Source organism: Aethalodelphis obliquidens, unplaced genomic scaffold, assembly GCF_003676395.1.
Source record: "Aethalodelphis obliquidens isolate GAN/ISIS:26980383/991018 unplaced genomic scaffold, ASM367639v1 scaffold8, whole genome shotgun sequence".
Classification (NCBI taxonomy): domain Eukaryota; kingdom Metazoa; phylum Chordata; class Mammalia; order Artiodactyla; family Delphinidae; genus Aethalodelphis; species Aethalodelphis obliquidens.
This window is the reverse complement of record NW_020837952.1, coordinates 2,949,094-2,972,959: the sequence shown is the minus strand read 5'-3', so window position 1 is coordinate 2,972,959 and position 23,866 is coordinate 2,949,094. Positions and strand designations below refer to the sequence as shown.

At 37.8% G+C, this 23,866-nt stretch overlaps 1 protein-coding gene across 10 annotated transcripts in view; it reads right to left on the bottom strand.

Annotated features, from left to right (window-relative positions):
• Positions 1 to 23,866, bottom strand: part of ATF1 (activating transcription factor 1) — a 54,917-nt gene that overhangs the window by 13,482 nt on the left and 17,569 nt on the right. For 7 of the 10 annotated variants that reach the window (XR_003432768.1, XM_027106269.1, XM_027106267.1 and 4 more), the window contains exons 3-4: positions 7,842 to 7,961; positions 5,475 to 5,575 (exon numbers count right to left, since the gene is read on the bottom strand). Coding sequence is in view for 9 of the 10 variants with exons in the window: in XM_027106269.1 (XP_026962070.1) it covers positions 5,475 to 5,575; positions 7,842 to 7,961 (221 nt within the window). In the remaining variant the exon portion in view is untranslated. Of the gene's footprint in view, positions 1 to 5,474; positions 5,576 to 7,841; positions 7,962 to 11,640; positions 11,767 to 23,866 lie in introns of those variants that run through there. The other 3 variants (XM_027106273.1, XM_027106272.1, XM_027106266.1) reach the window with 2 other exon arrangements.

Below are 23,866 nucleotides of genomic sequence, written 5' to 3'. Positions count from 1 at the left end.
TGCACCACCAGGGAAGCCCTTAAGTCTTATTTTGTATGATATTAATATAGCCAATTTTCTTTTGATTGTTTTTATTTCTCTTGCTTATATATATAGCAATAGTAGTAATGGCTTATAAGGTATGTATGTTCAGTATTTTGAAGAACTGCCAGATTGTTTCCACAGCCACTGCCCCCCTTACCAACACCTGTTATGGGTTTTTTGTTTGTTTTTTAGGCATCCTACTAGGTTTGAAGTCATATCTCATTATTTTGATTTGCATTAACCTAATGACAAATGATGTTGATCAGTTTTTCACATACTTATTGACCATTTGTATATCTTCTTTGGAGAAATGTTTATTCAAATCTTTTCTTCATTGTTTAACTGGGTTATTTGTCTTAACAATATTTAGTCTTCCAACTGATGAACATGTGATGTCTTTTTGTTTAGATTTTTAAAAAATGTCTCTCAACAAGGTTTTGTAGTTTTCAATACACAAGTATTATACTTCTGTTTTATATAATTTGAATTTATAAATTTAATTTCAAGTATTAAAGTATTTTATACATTTTATGTTATTTTAAGTAGGACTGTTTTCTTAATTTTATTTTTGGATTGTTTATTGCTAGTGTATAGAAAACCAGTTGATTTTGTATCCCACAACCCTGCTGAACTTATTTATTAGTTCTATTTTAGTGGATCCTTTGGGATTTTCTATATATGAGATCATTGTTATCTGCAAACTTTTATTTCTTCTTTTCCAATATGCCTTTCATTTCATTTTCTTACCTGATTTCCTGAGTAAAACGTTAAGTAAAAATAGTGAGAGCAGACATCCACAGCCTTGTCATGTGCCTGACCTTAGGGGGGAAAACATTCAGTCTTCCACCATTAAATATGATGTTAGCTCTGGGCTTTTGTAGATGCACTTTATCAGGCTGAGGAAACTCCCATCAATTTGTTTGATGAGAATTTTTATCATTAAAGGGTATTGGATTTCATCAAATGCTTTTTTGTGTCTCTGTTCAGATGACTATAAGTTTTTTGTTTTTATTCTATAAATACGATGTATTACATTAATTGATTTTCAGATGTTAAACCAATTTTGCACTCTGGGATAAATCTTACTCAATTATGGTGTATAATACCATCTATATGTTGTTGTACTTGGTTTACTAATATTTTCTTGAGGATTTTTGTGTCTATTTATAATCTGTCTTTTAGTGAGTTTAAGTCATGCTGTCTTAATATAACTACTGATATTGGTTGATCTACCATTTTATTATTTGCTATCTTTTAAAAAAATTCTGCATTCTTTTGGGTTAAGATTTTTCAAAACTCTAATATATCTATTGTGTATTTGACTAAATCTCTTTGTAGTTTCTTTAGTAGTTGTTCTAGGTGTTACAGTATAGATGCCTAGTCTACTTATAGTCACTATTTTATCCCTTCAAGTGAACGTTAGAAACTTTACCACCATATTAAATCTCTTTATCCTCCCCCATTTATGTTGTAGTTGTCTTACATATTAAAACTGCCTACACTGGAAACCCCATCAGACAGTGTCATTTTTTTCAACCATCAAACATATTTTAAAGAATTTAATAGGAGAGTAGTCCATTATATTTGCCCAGATCTTGCTGTTGCCTTTATTCATTCCTAACCTTCCAAGTTTCTTTTGGTCTTAACTTTCTTAGCAGTTATTTTAGAGCAAGTCTGCTGTCAATGATTTCTCTTAGTTTTCCTTTATCTGAGAATACTTAGTTCACCTCCATTTCTGAGGTTATTTTCACTAGATAGAGAATTCTGGATTAACAGTTTTCTTTAGCACTTTAAAAATGCTATTTCATTTCTTCTAGCTTGCGCAGTTTTTGATGAGAAATCTATAATCATTCACATCATGCCCTTATAAGTAGTGTCATTTTTCTCTGGCTGCTCACAATATTTATGCATTTTTCAGCAGTTTGATTATGATATATGTCTGGGCAGGGATTTCTTTGCATTTTATCTATTTTAAGATTTGCTAAGCTTTTTCAATTTGTAGGTTTCACCGAATTTGGGAACATTTCAGCTATTATTTCTACAAGTATTTTTTCTGCAACATTTTTCTGTTCTGTAACTCAAATGACACAGTTTAGATCTTTGGATATTGTCTCACAAGTCCCTGAGAACTAGTTAATTTTTCCAATCTCTATTCTTCAGATTGGATAATCTCCAATGAACTATCTTTGAAGTTGACTAACTCTTTATCTCTGTTCTCCTATTGAATCCGTCCAGTGAGGTTTTGTTTCTGTTAGTGTATTCAGCTCTTAAATTTCTATTTTGTTCTCTTTATATCTTCTGTACTTTGCTAAGAGTTCCTATCTTTCCATTCATTTCAAGAGAATTCACCCTTACTTGTTAGTTAGAACATTTCAGTAATAGCTCTTTTAAAGTTTTTGTCATATAATTCCAACATCTGGGTCATGTAGGAGATGGCATTTGCTTATAATCTTTTCCCTTACAAGTTAAGATTCTTCCAAGTTCTTTGTATGCCATGTAATGGTAGACATTTTCAATATTATATTAAACTCCTGTTTAAATCCTATGGAGAATTCTTGATATTCTTGTTTTAGCAGGCTATCAGCCTGGTTGTGTCCAAGCTGCAAGTTCTGACCAGCCTTCTGTGGGTCGTGGTTCCATCAATTTAGTTTTCAAAGACTATGCAGTGCTATTCAGATTTGGTCCACGTGTGTACCATGTTTGGAACTTGAGCTATGATCTGTCCTATGTATAGTTCAGTTCTCAAAGTCTGTATATGCTAGGAAAGTCCATTTTTATTCCTATTTGCTAAAAATTTGAGTGGGTGCTGAATTTTATCAAATACTTTTCTGCATTTATTGAGTTCACTGTATATTGTTTCTGCTGATTCTCACTTATAATGGTTTATTTCTTTGTACGCTTGATGATTTGTGACTGTAAATTCATATTTGGTTGATCCTATCTTTGGTAATTCGGAAAGCTTAACTTGGGGAAACTTTGTTTCAGGTGCTCTAGCCTGCTGTAGGGATCTCAGCTTAACACAAAAATCTCAGGTTCGTAGTCCCTTCCTGCAGTAGACCTAAAGTAATGGGTGTACCTTGGTCTTCATGCTTGCTTCTGCTTCCCATTCTAGTTTCAGCTCATGTATTTGTATGTATATGGTTTTATGTTTATTAGAGTAGGCTGATAAGACATTTCTGTTATTTCCTATAAATGCACAATTCATTAACAAGTATTTATCTAGGAGCTAAATAACTGTTTTGTGCCAAAAGAGCCCCACTATTTGGAAATTAAACTTTTTATCTGTATTCTTTTGCCAGTTACCTCTAACAGTCTAAGGTAAGTCTAAAGGTAGTCGATGTAAGACTCTAGTAGACCATTCCTGTCTTATATATTTCTGCCTGATATATTTCTTTCCATTTGTTTTTAAACTACCCAAATTAATCAATCATTATTAGTATTATTCTAAAAAGTCAATGGTAACTTAAATGAATGTCTTGGTTCACCATTCTTTCTTATATTCACGTTCCTTTTGTTTGGTTTCATTTTCTTCTTCCTGACATGTACCCTTTAGTAATTTCTTAAATCAGTTTGAAATGATTTTAACTTCACCATTATTTATGAGTGATTGTTCAGGTGGGTATATAATTCCAAGGCCAACTGTTACTTTCTCTTGGCATTTAAAGATTTTAGTCCATTGTCTTCTAATATTACCATTCAAAAATCTGTTGTCAGCCTAATGGTCACTCCTTTCTAGGTAATTTGTCTTTTCTCTGTGGAAGCTTTTAAGATCTTATTTTTATCTTTGGTGCCCTCCAATTTTGCTTCATAAGATATATCTAGATGTAGGTTTAGATTAACTTACATGGTTGGAACCTTGCTTTCTAAGGCTGAGAAATTCATAATGGATTACTTTTTTTTTTGGCCACACCGCATGGTATGTGGGATCTTAGTTCCCTGACCAGGGATCGAACCCATGTTCCCTGCAGTGGAAGCACGGAGTTTTAACCACTGGACAGCCAGGTAAGTCCCTGGATTATTTTTTTATAGTTTCAAATTGAACTCATTTTAGTAGGCTTATTTTTCACTCCCCCAAAAATTCACAGACAAAATTTTTTGTGTATTCAGTAGAGTCCCAATTCCTTAACATGGTAACAAGGTTCTAAGTAATGTGGCTCCTGTTTACCTTTTCTTGCTAAACCACCCCTTCTTCCTTGTACCTTAAAATTGCCAATTCCCAGAACAGGCCAACCTCTTTGATATCATACAATCTACCTTTCATTACACACTGTTCCCTCAGCCTAAGAAGCTCTCTTCCTGCCTTACAAAACCCCTCCCTGCTTCCAGAATTTATCAGATTGGTGATGAACTAAATTACATCTTTTTTTTTTTTTTTGCGGTACGCGGGCCTCTCACTGTTGTGGCCTCTCCCGTTGCGGAGCACAGGCTCTGGACGCGCAGGCTCAGCAGCCAGGGCTCACGGGCCCAGCCGCTCGGCGGCATGTGGGATCTTCCCAGACCGGGGCATGAACCCGTGTCCCCTGCATCGGCAGGCGGACTCTCAACCACTGCGCCACCAGGGAAGCCCTAAATTACATCTTTTATGAAGTCTTTCCTACTTCTTCCGTCAGGCAGGAATGAATACACCCTATAAAAAGTTCTCTCGTAACATCGAAAACCTTACTGCATTTGTCTATGTGTTTCAAAAGAGCATTTCATCCTTTTCTGTCTCCCTTTCCTCCTACCATCTAGTCATCAGGTTTGGTCAGTTCTACCACAGCAGTGTCTCAGATCCAGCCATGCCAAAGATACCACACTACCTATATGAAATCACCCAGATTATTTCAAAAGCTTTCTGTCAGTTAGTTGTACTACTTCAGCTTTCTCTTCATTCAACAAGTAATTATTAAGCATCTACTCTCATCTGGTCATTCTGCTAGGCCCTGAGGTGACAAAAAATAATAAAGCACTGGCCATGCCCATAAATAAACTGGAATTCCAGTAGCATGAGATAAGTACTATAATAGGGGTTAGTAAAAAGATGCCACAGAAGAAAGACCTAACCTGGTCTTGGGAGGCTGAAGAAAAAGTAAACAGAGAAGGTTTCCAGGAGGAAATGAGGCCTAAAGTATGTGCAGAATGTAGAAGAATGTGTTTTAGCAAAGGGACACACACACAAGGGGAAGACAAAGGCTCAGAGCTAGGAAGCGAAGAAAGGGAACACAAAGTAGTTTAATTCTTTCATATTACTATTAAAGTTAGTAAATATGGATATCTAATACTTTGCCAGAAGATGAGTCTAAATTCCTCTTCAGCACAGCAACTTGGGCCCTTCAAAATCTTGCCCTGTCTCTCTTAACACTTCCCTTCCTATACAAACACATGCTCCTTCTTGATATAATTTGCTTTGCCAGCACCATTCCAACTCATATGGTAATATAACACATGCAGGGTTTGACACGAGTACTCACCTGTAAGATGGGCGCCGTGCTAGGATCCCGTGGGTTTTCTGTGAGGAGCCTATGCTGTCAGATGAGTCCTGAGACTCTTCACTTTCTGATAAAGATGATACCTGAAAAACAGAACTGGTTTTACTATGATGAACAAAGCAGGTAGAAAAAGAATTAAATTTAATTTTTACTTTCAGAAAAAATGATCTGTCTTCTGCCACCCAAATTCCTTTGTCATTAAATCTAAGGTCGAAAAGAAAGAAATAAAAGGAAGAGAGAAAGTTTATTTCAGGAGCCCAAACTAAAGGAACATACAACACAGCAGGCTTAGAACTAAGAAGAAAGTCTATCCCCCAAATAAAGCAATACTACTTCACTAGAGTTGTAAAGATCAGTCTCTACACTGATGCACATTATTCAAAGTTTTTTTTTAATCATTAATGCTGTCTGATTTGGATTTTGGACATGCTAACTTTGAAATGTTACCAGATATCCAACCAGTATCTAATTATTAGATAATGAAATTGAGGAGACTGCTGAATATACAAGCCTGTGAGTCAGGGAAGGGGTCTGGGTGAGACGTATATTGGAAGTCACAGTTCTTTAGATAGTCCTGAAAGCCACAAGACTCAGTGAGCTCAATAAGGGGATAAATATAGGACAAAACCCAGGGACACTCTAGCAGTGAGAGGTTGGAAAGAACGGGAGGAACCAGCAAATGAGACCAAGAACAAGCCACCATGAGGAATAACTAAATGAGCAAAGTGTCCTTGGAAAACTAGCGAAGACAGTGTATTGAGGAAAAAAGAATAATCAACCATGTCAAATTCTGCTAGCGGGTGAAGTAAAACAAGGACTGAGAACAAGCATTAGATTTGGCAAAGTGGAGGTCACTGGCAAGGGCAGGTACAAACACATGCAACTTAAATATCTGTAATAATTAGCTGTATCTCACTTCACAGTTGAATGAGTTAATACATGTAAAGCACTTAGTGCACGGCACAGCGCAAGCACACAGTAAATGTTAACTCTTATTAATAATAAACCTATTAAAACTAGTTACTACAATAACCATATGCAAGTTTTAAGTTATGATATCTTACAATTGAGGAAACGACTTATTTTCAATTTTTAAAATGTATTAAATTTCTCAGCATTTTTCTGAAGTTGCATTGTGACACCTGACTTCATCTTCATTAAAAAAAATAAACAAAACAGGCTTCTAGAACGGACGTAAATTCTCTACCTTACTTACTCTCTACAGAAGGCCTTCCCCTGAACTATGTAGACTCAGATCTTAAATTTCCAGAGAAGCTTGTTTTACATTCTATAGTCTCCTTCAAAAACAAGGTCTAGTGTACTTCTACTTTTTTGTATCTTAAATCTTTGTCTTTAGATAGGAAAGAAAGATCACAATCTGTAAACATAAGAAATAATCGCAGTAACGAATAATAAAGTAATAATTAAGGAAGATCTGTCACTTCTATATTTCCTCATGCACCACAGATATGCCATTTCTAATCTAAATATTAGCTGTTTTCCCTGTCTGTCCCTAAATTTACTCCAAAGCCTCCCACTGAACTCAAGTAAGAAAATCACTTCTAAAACTAAGAGATTCCTTATAACTAAGATCAAGTATTTCTCTTTAATAACAGCACTAATAAGAGTAAAATCTTCATATAAAACCTCAAAAATCCATGCAGCAGTCACCTTTCCTATAGGAAAAAAACCAAAAACAAAGACAAAAACAAAAAACACATAAAGATGCAGCTCTAGAGCTGACAACACTGCCAGACACTGTATACATTCAAGAGGAAAAAATGAGTTATACAGCTTTTCTTCCAGGATAGCTGCTTCTAAAAATGAGAGATGACCAAAGGCATTCTGAGACTCACAGGAGCCAGAAGATAAAATGGGGAGAAAGAGTAAAAAGAAAAGGAACCCAGGATGGCCTTTTCCTCCCTACTGTTGTCAGGTGTAAATATGAAGGTAGATAGATATAAATAAGAACTTCACTATGAGAGAACTTCTTTTATTTGATCGCCATAAAGCATAAGGTAGGTACTTTCTTAGTTTGCTAAAATGCTCACATCATCACCCTTTCTTCAGAATTCTCTTTTTCATGAAGGATACCACTAGGATAAAAAGGTGCTTTCCCTTCAGAAAATTTTTCATTTCCTTAAATTCTAAGCAATAACTTCTTCCCAAAATTGCCTTATATTTTTACAGGGTAGTATATACATGAAGCTAGAAGTTCTAAAATCTAATTTCTAAGACAACTTTATTATCTTGTTTTACAATATTATAACTATAGCAACTTCAGTGTGTCCAGAGACTCAGGGTTCAAAAGTCCCCTCTCTCAACCACTAAGTCTTTGAATTTCTGTACCGTTTGCACGTGTGGTGGGTGAATTACAGAAGACTGAGCTGTCTGGATGACCCCCTGAACCTGTACTTGCTCTCCAGGAAGAGGTACAATTGTCACTGGCGCAGATCCTCTTAATGACATCTAAGAACAAATAAAAATTCAATTAACATAATATAATTATACCTGTGCACGTAAGAAAGCTGAGTTCTTAATACTGGAAAATACATTTCAGAGCTTATTATATTTAACCACATCTATTAATCACATATTAGGTATCTTCTGTGGGCAGGAGACTGCATTAGGGGGTTGAGAGTACAAACTAAACAAACAATAAGAGCTATAATATAAGCAGAGAAGTAGACAGCACTGTACTGTGGGAGCAAAGAAAGGGTGCTACTTCAGCTAGGTCTTGAAAGATATACAATTCCCTGAAGGTGTGCTTGGGGGATAGGGTTGGAAGGTATTTGGGGCAGAGGAACTGATTGTGTAAAAACATGGTGGCTCTTCAGAACATGTCATTCTGAAGATATCTGGTTAAAAAACAATTAAGAAATCAAGAATCAAAAAGTGAGCGAAATACCAACTTTGGGCAGTATCTTCAAAGAAAAATAAATTATAATTTCATGATTCAATTATTTACTTGAAATATTTTATTTCTGTGGAAAGTAGATGGGGTTTCATGGAAATACCACAATAGAATGCTAAACCAAGAAAAGCCCACCCGTCATCCTTCAAGACTCAGCTCAGGCTCTACCTATTCCAAGAAGCTTTCCCAGATATTTTCAGATCTCTCACCTTCCTCTACACTATCCTGGTTCATACCATCCATCTTGGGCTTAAATCACAAAATAAAATCCAAGGCTGCTTCTCAAGTCCTGAAAAACACCTTTATGACTCTTTTCTGTGTTTGCATCAGGCCCCCAGAACAATGCCTTATTCTGTTTCATTGAAGGTTCTTTACCCTTTCCCAAGACTGGATTAAATTCCAGTCTCATTATCTCCCAAATGCCCAGGTCAGGGAAATATGTATATAAAACTTTATCCAAATATCAGAAAGGAAATGTAAAAAAACAGTACCTTTTAAAATCACACCTCCCCAAAATAAAATACTTAGGAATAAACCTGACCAAGGAGGTGAAAGACTTATACTCTGAGAACTATAAAACATTAATAAAGGAAACTGAAGATGATTCAAAGAAATGGAAAGATATCCCATGCTCTTGGAAATGAAGAATTAATTTGTTAAAATGGCCATACGACCGAAAGCAATCTAATGCGACCCCTATCAAATTACCCATGACATTTTTCACAGAACTAGAACAAATAATTCTAAAATTCATATGGAACCATAAAAGACCCAGAATTGCCAAAGCAATCCTGAAGGAAAAGAACAGAGCAGGAGGCATAACCCTCCAGGCTTCAGACAGTACTACAAAGCTACAGTAATCAAGAGTGTGGTATTGGCACAAAGTCAGCCATATGGATCAATGGAACAGAATAGAGAGCCCAGAAATAAACCCACACACCTATGGTCAATTAATCTTTGATAAAAGGGACTTCCCTGGTGGTCCAGTGGTTAAGACTCCAGGCTCCCAATGCAGGAGGCCTGAGTTCGATCCCTGGTCAGGGAACTAGATACCACATACGGCAACTAAAGATCCTGCATGTGGCAACAAAGATCCCCTGCAACTAAGACCTGGCACAGGACTTCCCTGGTGGCGCAGTGGTTAAGAATCCTCCTGCCAATGCAGAGGACATGGGTTTGAGCCCTGGTCCGGGAAGATCCCACATGCCGTGGAGCAACTAAGCCCGTGCGCCACAACTACTGAAGCCCATGCGCCTAGAGCCTGTGCTCTGCAACAAGAGAAGCCACCACAATGAGAAGCCCATGCACCTCAACAAAGAGCAGCCCCCGCTCTCTGCAACTAGAGGAAGCCTGCACGCAGCAATGACGACCCAACGCAGCCATAAATAAATAAATAAATTAAAAAAAAAAACTGGTGCAGCCAAATAAATAAATAAATATTAAAAAGAAAAATCTTTGACAAAGGAGGCAAGAATATACAATGGGAAAGACAGTCTCTTCAGCAAGTAGTGCTAGGAAGGCTGGACAGCCACATATAAATCAATGAAGTTAGAACACACCCTCTCTCACCATACACAAAAATAAACTCAAAATGGCTTAAAGACTTAAATATAACACATGACACGGTAAAACTGCATGAGAACATAGGCAAAACATTCTCTGATATAAACTGTACCAATGTTTTCTTAGGTCAGTCTCCCAAGGCAATAAAAATAAAAACAAAAATAAACAAATGGGACCTAATCACACTTACAAGCTTTTGCACAGCAAAGGAAACCATAAGCAAAACGAAAAGACAACCTAAGGAATGGGAGAAAATATTTGCAAATGATGTGACTGACAAAGGTTTACTTTCCAAAATATACAAACAGCTCATACAACTGAACAACAAAAAAACAAACAACCTAACTGAAAATGGGCAGAAGACCTAAATACACATTTCTCCAAAGAAAAAACACAGATGGCCAATAGGCACATGAAAAGATGCTCAACATTGGTAAGAGAGACATGCAAATCAAAATTACAATGAAGGGGAATTCCCTGGCTGCCCAGTGGTTAGGACTCTGTGCTTCCACTGCAGGGGACATGGGTTTGATCCCTGGTTGGGGAACTAAGATCCCACATGCCACATGGTGTGGCCAAAAAAAACCTACAATGAGGTAGCAGCTCACACCAGTCAGAATGGCCATCATTTAAAAGTCTACAAATAACAAATGCTGGACAGGGTGTGGAGAAAAGGGAACCCTCCTACACTGTTGATGGGAATGTAAGTTGGTGCAGCCACTGTGGAAAACAATATGGAGGTTCCTCAAAACTAAAAAATAGAATTAGCATATGGTTCTGCAATCCCACTCCTGGGCATATATCCAGACAAAACTTTAATTCAAAAAGATACATGCACCCCTATGTTCATAGCAGCACTATTCACAATAGCCAAGACATGGAAAGAACCTAAGTGTCCATTGACAGATGAATGGTAAAGAGATGTGGTACATATAGACAATGGAATACTACTCAGCCATAAAAAAGAACAAAATAATGCCATTTGCAGCAACATGGATGCAAATGGATTATCATACTAAGTGAAGTAAATCAGAAAAAGACAAATACCATATGATGTTGCTTATATGTGGAAATATGACACAAATGAACCTATGAAACAAACAGAATTGCAAACAGAGAGAACAGACTGGTGGCTGCCAAGGGGAGGGGCTGTGGGAGGGATGGAATGGGAGGTTGTGGTTAGCAGATATAAGCTTTTCTATATAGAATGGATAAACAACAAGGTATACAGTACAGCACAGAGAACTATATTCAATATCCTATGCCAAACCATAATGGAAAAGAATATATAAAAAAATGTATATATATATATATATATGTATAACTGAATCACTTGGCTGTACAGCAGTAATTAACAACACTGTAAATCAACTATACTTCAATTTAAAAAAACAAAACAAAACAAATAACAAAACAAACCAACCTTTATCCAGGTACTGAAAACTGCAGACTTTCAGCACAAACAACTCCATTCAACCTCCCTCACACACACTAAGAGACATGACCAAACTCTACCACAGCTTCTATCAGTTCAAGGCTGAGTCCCTAGGATGACCCAGCCTCCTTAAAATGCCTCCTAGAGAAAGCTCAATGCTGCCAAAATAATTAACTGTTTGTTCTAGCCAAAACCTGACTATAGGCCTTTGACCTCACTTTTCTTAGAGCACTTACTTTAGAAAACTTGCAGTTGTCAATCTCTGACCCTGGAGATAAACAAATCTTGTACAACCCAGAAATGTCTTTCTCAAGGACCTGGGAGTCATCCCTTCGCAATGTAGTCATCAAGAAGGATAGGGCCTTTGTCTACCAGTCTCTGTTGGAGGATGGGAGCCTAAATTTGATAAGCACCAATTAGCAAGTGGACACAAATGGCTGAATCACAGTGACCAACCTCTCCACCTAACATCTTCAGTACTTTTCCTTTAGCACACTCCAGCATTTTAAAAGGGACCCACCTTTTGTTTCAGCAGAGTTGAGCTCAATTTATGCTGGAGTCTCTCTTCCCTACTGCACTAGTCTGAATGAAATCTATCTTGCTGCCTTTAACAGGTGTCTGGCTCTGTTTCTCACTGACAGTATCCCAATATGGGGACACAGAAATTAATGAGTAAAAATAAACAGAATTCATGAATCTGAAGAGTCCAGCTCTAGAGTCATCATTACACTCAGAGGTCCCCTTACTTTTCAGACCCTAACTAAAGCCACTCACTCAAATAATGAGGAGAGCTTGTGAGGGGGTTAATTTACGTTTCTAAAGGGATAAAAGCAATCATTCCTCCAGAGTTTCTGGCAATCCTTGTGATTTTGTGCAGACTGAGGATCTGGCAGGCAGAAAAGGAAAAACAGCACCAGATTTTGTTTTAGCTAGCAGTCATCACTTCCCCTTATTATCACTGTTCTAACCTCACAAAATGCTCATCACTCAGGGTCCCAAAGCCTGGTGTCTTCCCACTGCCACTCTCAAATGTGATCATCTAAATCCTGAGATCTTTCTCAAAGAAGGAAAAGAGGGACCTGCTGTTCCCCACCCCCCAATTTTAATCTGCAGTTGAAACACAGATGATTGCCTTCACCTGTTACTTTTCAGTGCTGTCTGAGCCTTCTGCAATGATAGAAATGTTCTAAATCTGCACTATCCAATATAGTAGTCAGTATCAAGCATTTGAAATGTGGCTAGTATGACTGAAAGACTGATTTTTAATTTTGTTTAACTGTAAGTAATTCAAATTAAAATTGAAATATCCACTTGTGGCTGCCATACTGAACAGTGCAGTCTGAGATCTTAGAGCTGTAGCACGTGCTAGTACACTATAGCACCAACCTCAGAACCCCTCTTAGGAGATGTTAGAAGAAGTAGAAAAGGATTTTTTTTGGAGCTCTGATTAAATTGGGAGCTGTAGGACTAAGGCCCCCTGATTGCCTCTCACTCCACAGGGTAGCTGAGCTCACTCTTATTCAAGTGACTGGGCAAAAATTAGCATTCTCCTTAGCTCCCTAATTAGGGGATCCCTAGACCACAAACACTTGGGTGAGGGAGGGTGGGAAGTTAGTAGAGTGGCATGGGAAAAGAAACCTCTATTTAACAGAGTTTGAATCCAAAGTCTTCTAAATCCAGAAAGGCATACAGATTTTGGAGTCAGACAGGCTTGGGCTGATTTTTAGCTTAAGGCAATCATTTGCTGCTCTGTGATGCTAAACAAATTACTTAACTTCCCAGGACCTCAGTTTCCTCCTTTGTAAATAGAACTAATAATACCTTTTTCAGAGTTACAGTGAAAATTAAATAATAAGTTAAAAACAAAAGGTATGTTAAAAAAATTATGTACACACATACAATAAATAACAATTTAGAAAATTTAAACACTGAATGGTCATTTGATAATATTAAGGAATAATTTTTTTAGGTGTGTTAATAGTATTGTAGTTATGTTCTTTAAAGGATTTCTTATATTTTAGAGATACATACTGAAATATTGAAGGCTTTAATGATATCTAGATTTGCTTCAGTATAATCCAGTTGGTGGTGGGTTAGGGGGGACAAGGAGCCGTGCTGAAACAGGGTGACGGGAACCATGATGGCTTAACCTAATCATCTCTTCTTCTGAATATGTTTGAAATTTTCTGTATTAAGTATTTTGAAAAGTAAAATACTGAACACAATAATGGGTGGTCCTGTGTCGCTCCAGAGCCCAGTGCTCTTTCCAAGACATCTTATCCCTCCTGGTACCACTGACTTTTAAAACCTCTCACACTCTGTATGTTCTCAATTTGCTTCCTACACAACAAGTTTATTTGTTTTGCCTTTTCATTTCAAGGAAAAAGGAAGAACAGACTGTTTTGACATTTGGAATAATGATTTTTTACTTACTTCAGTATCAACTATGGCAAACCCTTAAGCCCAGGGTATCCTGCACAGTTATTAATGGACTGGAGCCGTTATTTCAAAATACAAATGAAAAATAAAATGAACCAGAGCTGTACATCTTTTAGTTTATTATTTCATGTAAAGATAATTTAACTGTAATTTTGTGGTTTTAATTTTTTTGCCCCATAGTTAAGCCTACGCTGTACTTGCCCCAAAATGTCACTACTTCCTAGGTCTCAAAAGATTCAAATGATCCTTGGACAGAGAGGATTTATACATGGTAAACTGACCAAAGTAAAGAATTCATACTCAATAGCATGCTTTCAGGAAAGTGTATCTCCTATACTATTATTTACTTCTTATTTTTCTTTAAAGTATATATCTGCTTTTGTAAACTCAAAGTACTTAAAAAGAAAACCTTAGGGCTTCCCTGGTGGCACAGCAGTTGAGAGTCTGCCTGCCGATGCAGGGGACGTGGGTTCGTGCCCCGGTCTGGGAAGATCCCACATGCCACAGAGTGGCTGGGCCCGTGAGCCATGGCCCCTGAGCCTGTGCATCCGGAGCCTGTGCTCCGCAACGGCAGAGGCCACAACAGTGAGAGGCCTGCGTACTGCATTAAAAAAAAAGAAAAAGAAAACCTTATTTCACTATGATAAATAGAAACTAGTATCACTTGCTGTAAGTATATGGTAACTATAAAAATAAATATAATGAAAACAATGCTGTTACTAAATATATTTTTAACTTAAAAACAGGGTAAAATTTTAGATGCTTCATATTTCTTGACACTTCTCTGTCCTCTGCTTCTTATATTCTAAAGACTCTATAGATTCTAAATCACCAAGCCAAAATCTGAAGTACAGTGAGAACAAATAAAAGAGTAAACAAAATCACCTATCAAGGTAGATTTGAACTGCTCTCAAAGGAGAGGCGGGAATAAGAGGCCAGATTTTTCTCTAGGTAAAGATAGGGGACCTCCTATTAAGCTGGGACTTTCAAAGGGCCACATCATCAGGGTAAGGTAACAGAAGGAAAGTTGCCTAGGTATGGAGGAGGGAAGGGCTGAAGAAGATGTAACTAGCTCTCCAGCAGACTCAGAGCCCAATTAACATCACCTAGGTGGTACAAAAAGACAAAAAGAGCCTCAAACCCTGAAGGCGGTTCCCCAGGCACCTGGCAATAGTAAATTCTTTCTGGAGAAAGGCACACTCATCCTTGGCCACAAAAAATTCCCACAGTTTGTCAAGATTAATGGACAGTAAAGAATAAAAAATAACAACAAGCCACCAGGAGCAAGATGCAAAAACAGCAGACAGCACAAGCAGACCCAAGTGATTTTTAGATATTGACATTATCAGACATTATAAAGCAATTATGCTTACTATGTTTAAAGAAACAGCAGATTATGTTTCAAGACAAGCTTGAAAATGTCTTCAGTAAATAGAAAACTACGGTCGATTTGAAAAAGAACCAGATTTTCTAAAAATAAAGATACAATACTTGAAATTTTAAATATCATTGTTCAGGGCTTCCCTGGTGGCGCAGTGGTTAAGAATCCGCCTGCCAATGCAGGGGACATGGGTTCGAGCCCTGGTCTGGGAAGATCCCACATGCCGTGGAGCAACTAAAACCGTGCGCCCCAACTACTGAGCCTGTGCTCTAGAGCCCGTGAGCCACAACTACCAAAGCCCACGTGCCTAGAGCCCATGCTCCGCAACAAGAGAAGCCACTGCAATGAGAAGCCTGTGCACCGCAACGAAGAGCAGCCCCCACTCGCCACAACTAGAGAAAGCCCGTGTGCAGCAACGAAGACCCAACACAGCCCTCCGCCCCCCAAAAAAGTCATTGTTCAGATATACCAAACAAAGCTAAAGGGAAACTTAGTGAGCTGGATGACAGGTAAGAAGAAATTATCTGAACTGCAATACAGAGAGACAAACAGATGGAAAATATAAGAGAGGTTAAGAAATACAGAGAATAGAGTGAGAAGAACAAAGAGTAGGATACAGGCAAAATCTGAAGATATAATGCCTGAAAGTGTTATAAAACTCATGACAGACACCAATCCATACATTCAAGAATCCTAGTAACTCCCATGTGGAATAAATAAAAAGAATTCTACACCTTGGGACTTCCCTGGTGGCGCAGTGGTTAAGAATCCACCTGCCAATGCAGGAGACACGGGTTCGATCCCTGGTCCAGGAAGATCCCACATGCTGCGGAGCAATTAAGCCCGTGCACCACAACTACAGAGCCTGTGCGCCACAACTACTGAGCCCGAGTGCCATAACTACTGAAGCCCACATGCCTAGAGCCTGGGCTCCACAACAAGAGAAGCCACTGCAACAAAGAGCAGCCCCCACTCGCTGCAACTAGAGAAAGCTCGTGTGCAGCAATGAAGACCCAACACAACCAAAAAAAAAAAAGAAAAGTCTACACCTAAACACAACACAGTGGAACCTACAAAACAACGAAAGGTAAAAAGAAGACTATAAAAGCACCCAAAAGAAAAAAAACAGATTATATTTAAAATAGCAACAGTCCTGTTTTAAGCTTACTTCTCAAAAGCAACAATGGAAGACAGAAGCCGGCAGAATATTTTGAATGTGCTAAAATATAACTTAGAATTCTATGCCCAGTGAAAATACCTTTTAAAAATGAAAATGAAATAGGTATTTTCAACAAATAAAAATAGAGCAGCAGACCTACGTCAAAGTAAATTCCAAAGCAGTGGTTCTCAACCAGGAATGATTTTTGCCCCCCAGGGACATCTGGCAACACCTGGGGACATTTCGGGTTGTCATAATGGGGTGGGGTGGTTGGTACTGACATCTAGTGGGCAGAGGCCAGGGGTGCTGCTAAATAGCCAACAATGCACAGTCCACCACAACAAAGAATTATGCAGCCCAAAATGCCTGCAGTGCTAAGGTTTTTCTAAAGCAAATACTTAAAGTAAAAGAAAAGTAATCTTAAATGGAAGCTGAGACATGTAAGAAGGAATGAAGAGCAAAGAAATGATAAGTACGTGGGAAAAAAGCAAATAATGATGAATACATAAAAGAATTATGATGTTTTATGGGATTAAAAGAGAAAAAGATAAAATTAAATCCTAACAACAGTGACAAGTGAGAGGATAAATGGGAAATAAATGTTTTAAAGTTACTGGAATGTCTGAGAGGAAACGTATTAACTTTGGACTTTACTAAGTAGGCATGCTATAATTAGTAGTAGCTGAGTTTATGTACAGTCCAAATTGATACAAGTGATGGCAGGATGGAATGAGAAGAAATAACTCAAAAGAAGACAAGAAAGGAGAGAAAAAGAAACATGGAACACGTGGATCAAAAAGTAAAAAATAAGATGGTAGGTCTAAATTTATATGTATGAGTAATTATGTCAACTGTATATGGATCAAAGCTCTGTTAAAAGTCTAGAAGACTACAATGGAATACTATTCAGCCATAAAAAAGAATAAAATCTTGCCATCTGTGACAACATGGATGATCTTGAGGGCATTATGCTAAGTGAAATAAGTCAGACACAGAAAGACAAACACCACATGATTTCATTTATATGTGGTATAAACAACAACAACAACCACCTCACAGAGAGACTGGTGTCTGCCAAAGGCAGGGGATGAGCAAAAAGCACAAACTTCCACTTATAAAAACAATTACTGTACTGCCTATTTGAAACTTGCTCAGAGTACCTTTTAAAACTCCTCATCAGAAGGAGAAAAGTATTTCTAACTATGTGTGGTGAGGGATGTTAACTGGACTTACTGTGGTGATCATTTCCCAATGTACACAAATATTAAATCATTATATTGTACACATGAAATTAATACAATGTTATATGTTAATTATACCTGAAACAAACACAACAAAACAAAAACCACAATGAGATACTGCAACACATTCATCAGAATGGTTACAACTTAAAGAAACTCACAATACCAATTTTGGGTACTTAAATGTATCAACAGTGCTCTCATATACTTCTGGTGGTGTTGTAAATTGGTGTAAGTTTATAAAATTGTTGGCAGTATCTACTATAACTGAACATTTGCATATCCTATGACCAATTCATGGGCAGCACAGACATGTACAAGTGTGTGCACTAAGCACAATTCACAATATGTAAAAACTGAGGGGAAAAAAGTCTAGGAAACTACATCTTTTTTTTTTTTAAATCTAGTTATATACTGTTAACAAGAGATACACCTGAAACATAACCTAAGGACACAGAAAGTTTGAAAATAAAAGCACAGGAAAAAAAGATGCCATTAACATACTAAATTAAAGCCAAATTAGTATCAAATTAGACTCTAAAGTAAAAAGCATTTCTAGAAATAAAGACACAAAAGGGACAATTCTCCAGGAATATACAATTTTAAAATCTAGGGACTTCCCTGGTGGCGCAGTGGTTAAGAATCCTCCTGCCAATGCAGGGGACGCAGGTTCAAGCCCTGGTCTGGGAAGATCCCACATGCCGTGGAGCAACTAAGCCCGTGCGCTGCAACTACTGAAGCCCATGAGACTAGAGCCTGTGCTCCACAACAAGAGAAGCCACCGCAATAAGCATGCGCACCGTAACGAAGAGTGGCCCTTGCTTGCCACAACTAGAGAAAGCCCGTACACAGCAACAAAGACCCAACACAGCCAAAAAACAAACAAACCCAGTAGAACTCTTTAAAAATAAATACATAAAATCTGCATTCATTTAATAACATAGCCTCATAGCACACTTTCAATCACACAGCATAAATTGAAGGACCACTAGGCAAAATCAGTCCACAATTATAATGGAAGATTAATGCAATGCTCTCAAATTAGTCATAGAACAAACAGACAAAAAGTGATAAAGATGCAGAATATTTAACAACATGACCAACAAAGCTGAACTAATAAATACACAGAACTCTGCATCTAAATGCAGAATATACCTTCTTTTCAAGAGCACACTAAACATTTTTTAAAAATTATCATAGATTCTATGATAGCAAAGTTGTATTGCAAATTAGTTTCTAATTTATTAATTTTATGACCAAAATCACACACATTCTATTATTTCATGGGAAGAGATATCAAGAAACCACAAAATTGCTTCTCAAGAAAAAAACAGGGAATTCCCTGGCAGTCCAGTGACTAGGACTCGGTGTTTTCACTGCCGGGGCCTGGATTCAATCCCTGGTTGGGGAACTAAGATCCTGCAAGCTGTATGGCACAGCCAAAAAGAAAAAAAGTACTCAAAATTATATCATTACTTAGAAAAATGCACTTAGTATGAAAATTCTGAGATACAAACTCAGTTTTCTTTTTTTTTTTTTTGCTGCACTACATGGCATGTGGGATCTTAGTTCCCCGACCAGGGATTGAACCCATGCCCCCTACAGTGGAAGCGCAGAGTCCTAACCACTGGACTGCCAGGGAATTCCCTGAAACTCAGTATTTTTTTAACAAATTCACCAAAGATGGAGTCTTATTACCCTTAATGATAGAAACTTGCTGGTCATGCTTCCTCCAAATAGTTGTATGTGATATAATGTACCAAAGTTTCTTCTAAGGTTTAATCGTTCTTCTTAGTCCTTTTACCACAAAAACCTCCTTCATCAACAGAGAATGCTACTGTGTGTACTCATATTTGCTTTGAAAAAGCTCATGTATACTCAAGACCTCTTGGGTTTCCAACATTCAGACATTTTCAGTGACCTCACTAAGTCTATCAACACATTACAATACTATTTTGCTACTACGTACTATACTTCAGTTGTAGATTAGAACATTCACTCTATATTCTGAGGAACATTCATCTCTTACCACAGACTGTTAAGTGAGACCTCTCATGTTAAACCCCTCCATATATACTGATTAACTTAAAATTAAGAACCTTTTGGTCTATTAGTTCAGTCATTACTTTCTGTAATTTGGGGCTGTAATCTAATAGTTCCATAGGCCAAGTCCCGAGTATTATTAACACTACAGACACAGTTATTATAATAACTGTGATGTATCTAATGTCTACTATAGGTAAAATTTTTATTATAGCATGATATTTGTAAATTATATGTACTCTCACATCCCACTGAAGAAATTAGCTATCCCTTATAAATACATTTTCTCATACTTTCTCAAGCTAAGAGTCATTCCATTATAACAAAATATCTCGTTTCACACTGTCTGCAAAATAAATGGATAGATGAAGAGAAAATCTAAGCTGTTCATAACTCTTAATCTGCTTTCAAAATGAAAGAATGCAAGTGAACCACTTTCTTACACCATATACAAAAATAAAAAAACAGATTAGGGCTTCCCTGGTGGCGCAGCGGTTGAGAGTCCGCCTGCCAATGCAGGGGACACAGGTTCGTGCCCCGGTCCGGGAAGATCCCACATGCCGCGGAGCGGCTGGGCCCGTGAGCCATGGCCGCTGAGCCTGCGCGTCCGGAGCCTGTGCTCCACAACGGGAGAGGCCGCAACAGTGAGAGGCCCGCGTACCGCAAAAAAAAAAAAAAAAAAAAAAAAAACAGATTAGACCTAAGTGCCAGATCTGAAACCATAAAACTCCTAGAGGAAAAGAGACAGTAAACTCTTTGACACTGGTCTTAGTAATATTTTTTTGGATCTGTCTCCTCAGTCACGGGCAACAAAAGCAAAAATAAATAAATGGTACTTCATCAAACTTAAATACTTTTGCACAGCGAAAGACAATATCATCAAGACAAAAAGGCCGGACTTCCCTGGTGCACAGTGGTTAAGAATCCACCTGCCAATGCAGGGGACACGGGTTCAAGCCCTGGTCTGGGAAGATCCCACATGCTGTGGAGCAACTAAGCCAGTGCGCCACAACTACTGAACCTGAGCTCTAAAGCCTGAGCCACAACTACTGAGCCTGTGTGCACAACTACTGAAGCCCGTGTGCCTAGAGCCTGTGCTCCACAACAAGAGAAGCCACTGCAATGAGAAGCCCATGCACCACAACGAAGAGTAGCCCCCCACTATCCACAACTAGAGAAATCCTGCATGCAGCAATGAAGACCCAGTGCAGCCAAATATAAATTAATTAACTAAAAAAAAAAAGGCAACCTACTAAATGGGAGAAGATATTTGCAAATGATATATCCAATAAGGAGTTAATATCCAAAATATAGTAAGAACTCATACAACTCAATACCAAAAAAAACCCAAACAATCCAAATTTTAAAATAGGCAGAAGACCAGAATAGACATTTCCCCAAAAAGACATACAGGATCGCCAACAGACACATGAAAAGATGCTCAATATCACTAATCATTAGGGAGATGCAAACCAAAACCACAATGAGATATCACCTCACATCTATCAGAATGGCTATCATCAAAAAGACAACAAATAACAAGTGTTGGCAAGGATGTAAGGAAAGGAGTTGTTGACAACAGTGTTGTCATGCACTGTTGTTGAGAATGTAAATTGGTACAAACACAATGGAAAGCAGTATGGAGGTTCCTCAAAAAATTAAAAATAGGACTACCATATGGCCCAGCAATTCCACTTCTGGGTATTTACCCAAAGAGAACAAAAACACTAGTTCAAAAAGAAATATGCACCCCTATGTTGATGGCAGCATTATTTACAACAGCCAAGATATGGAAGCAACCTAAGTGTCCTTCGATAGATGAATGGATAGAGAAGATGAGGTACGTGTACACACACACACACACACACACACACAGGAATATTAGCCACAAAAAAGAATGAAATCTTGCCATTTGCAACAACGTGGATGGATCTAGAGGGTATTATGCTAAGTGAAGTAAGTGAGACAGAAAAACAAATACTATATGATTTTACTTATATGTGGAATCTATAAAAACAAATAAAATGAACAAACAAAAGATACAGACTCATAGAGGAGAACAAACAGGTTTGCCACAGGGAGGGGGATGAAAGGTTGGGCAAAATAGGTGAAGGGGATCAAGAGGTACAAACTTCCAGTTATAAAATCATATGATCACACCAACTGATACAGAAAAAGCATCTGATAATCTAACATCATTTCATGGGAAAAATAAAAAAACAAAAAACCTCTCAGAAAACTAGGAATAGAAGGGAACTTCCTCAAACTCAAAAAGAGCATCTATAAAAGACTTACAGCTAATGTCAGGTTTAATGATGAAAGAATGAATGCTTTCCCTTTGAAACTGGGAACAATGAAAGGATGTCCATTTTCACCACTTTATTCAAGATAATTCTGGAAGTTCTAGCCAGTGCAATAAGGGAAGAAAAAGAAAGAAAATGCATACAGATTGGAAAAGAAATAAAACCAACTCTTATTTGCAGATGACACGACTATACATAAAAAATCCTAAGGAATATTAAAAACAAACAAAACCCCCAAATCATCCCTCCTAGAACTAATAAGTGAGTTCAGCAATGTTGCAAGGTACAAGATCAATAAACAAAAATCAACTGCATTTCTATGTCCTTACAACAAACAAGTGAAATCAAAATTAATACAATATCATCTACAATAGCTCCAAAGAAAATATGCAATATTATTTACAACTGCTCCAAAGAAAATGAAATACTTAGGTGTAAGTCTAACAAAACATGTATGGGATCTGTATGTTGAAAATGACAATATGCTATGGAAAGAAATCAAAGGAGATTGAATAACTGGAGAGATTTACTATATTTGAGGACTGGAAGAGTCAACAAGATGTCAGTTCTCCCCAAACTGATCTACAGGTTTGCAGACACAGACAAGCTTATTCCAAAATTTATATGGAAAGGAAGAAGACCTAAAATAGCCAAAACAATTTTGAAAAAGAAGAATAAAATGTGAGGAATCATCTTCCTGATGTTAGGGCTTACTATAACATGGTAAGACAGTGTGGCACTGACAGAGGGACAGACATATAGATCAGTGGAACATAATAGAAAACTCAGAAACAGACAAATATGCCCAAATGATCCTGACAAAGGTGCAAAAGCAATTCAGTGGAGGAGAGATACTCTTTTCAACAAATGGTGCTGTAGCAATTGTACATACATAACAAAACCCCTCAAATCTATACAAAAAATACCTTAAAATGAATTGTGGACTTAAATGTAAAACATAAAACTTTTAGGAAGAAACAGGGAAAAAAAATCTTTGAAATTTAGTTCTAGGCAAAGAGCTCTTAGATAACATCAGCACAATCCATAAAAGGAAAAATTTATAAATTGGACCTAATCAAAATTTAAAACCTTTAGCTCTGTGAAAGACCCTATTAAGCAAATGAAAAAGAAAAATTATTCTTCTATTCCCCATACGATTCATACTGGAAACATCGAAATAAATTCACCTAGATTTCTAACTCTCTATAGAAGAATCTTTCTTTTCTAAAAAGTAAAATCAATATGACCAAGCACATCCAAAACATTAGATAATCGCCAGGTAAGAAAGGATTACCAAAAACACTGGTGCGCACGCACTTGCACACACATTCTTAGCTTATCCCTGGACAAACCCTTGGGCTAAATTCTCATGTCAAAAATATGAATGGGGGCTTCCCTGGTGGCGCAGTGGTTGAGAGTCCGCCTGCCGATGCAGGGGACACGGGTTCGTGCCCCAGTCCAGGAAGATCCCACATGCCGCGGAGCGGCTGGGCCCGTGAGCCATGGCCGCTGAGCCTGCGCGTCCGGAGCCTGTGCTCCGCAGCAGGAGAGGCCACAACAGTGAGAGGCCCGCGTATAGCAAAAAAAAAAAAAAAAAAAATATGAATGGAATGAAAATCAATCTGTTTTAAAAGTGTTCTGGAGCCAAGCCTATTTGTTAATTTCTTAAATTATCCTCATTTATCATCATCCACTGCCTGGAGGCAACAAAGGACTGTGGTGATTATAAAGTCTGCAGTTGTAGTGGACACCATGATGCAACAGCCAGATCCCTTTTCTCTGGTAAAAGACTTATTCCCCAGCTGCTGGAAGACAGCTGCTGACAGTGTTCAGTTGTCAGCCCTCTTTGGAATTGCCCTGGCTGATGAGAGTCACTCTGCCTGAGGTCACACGTAC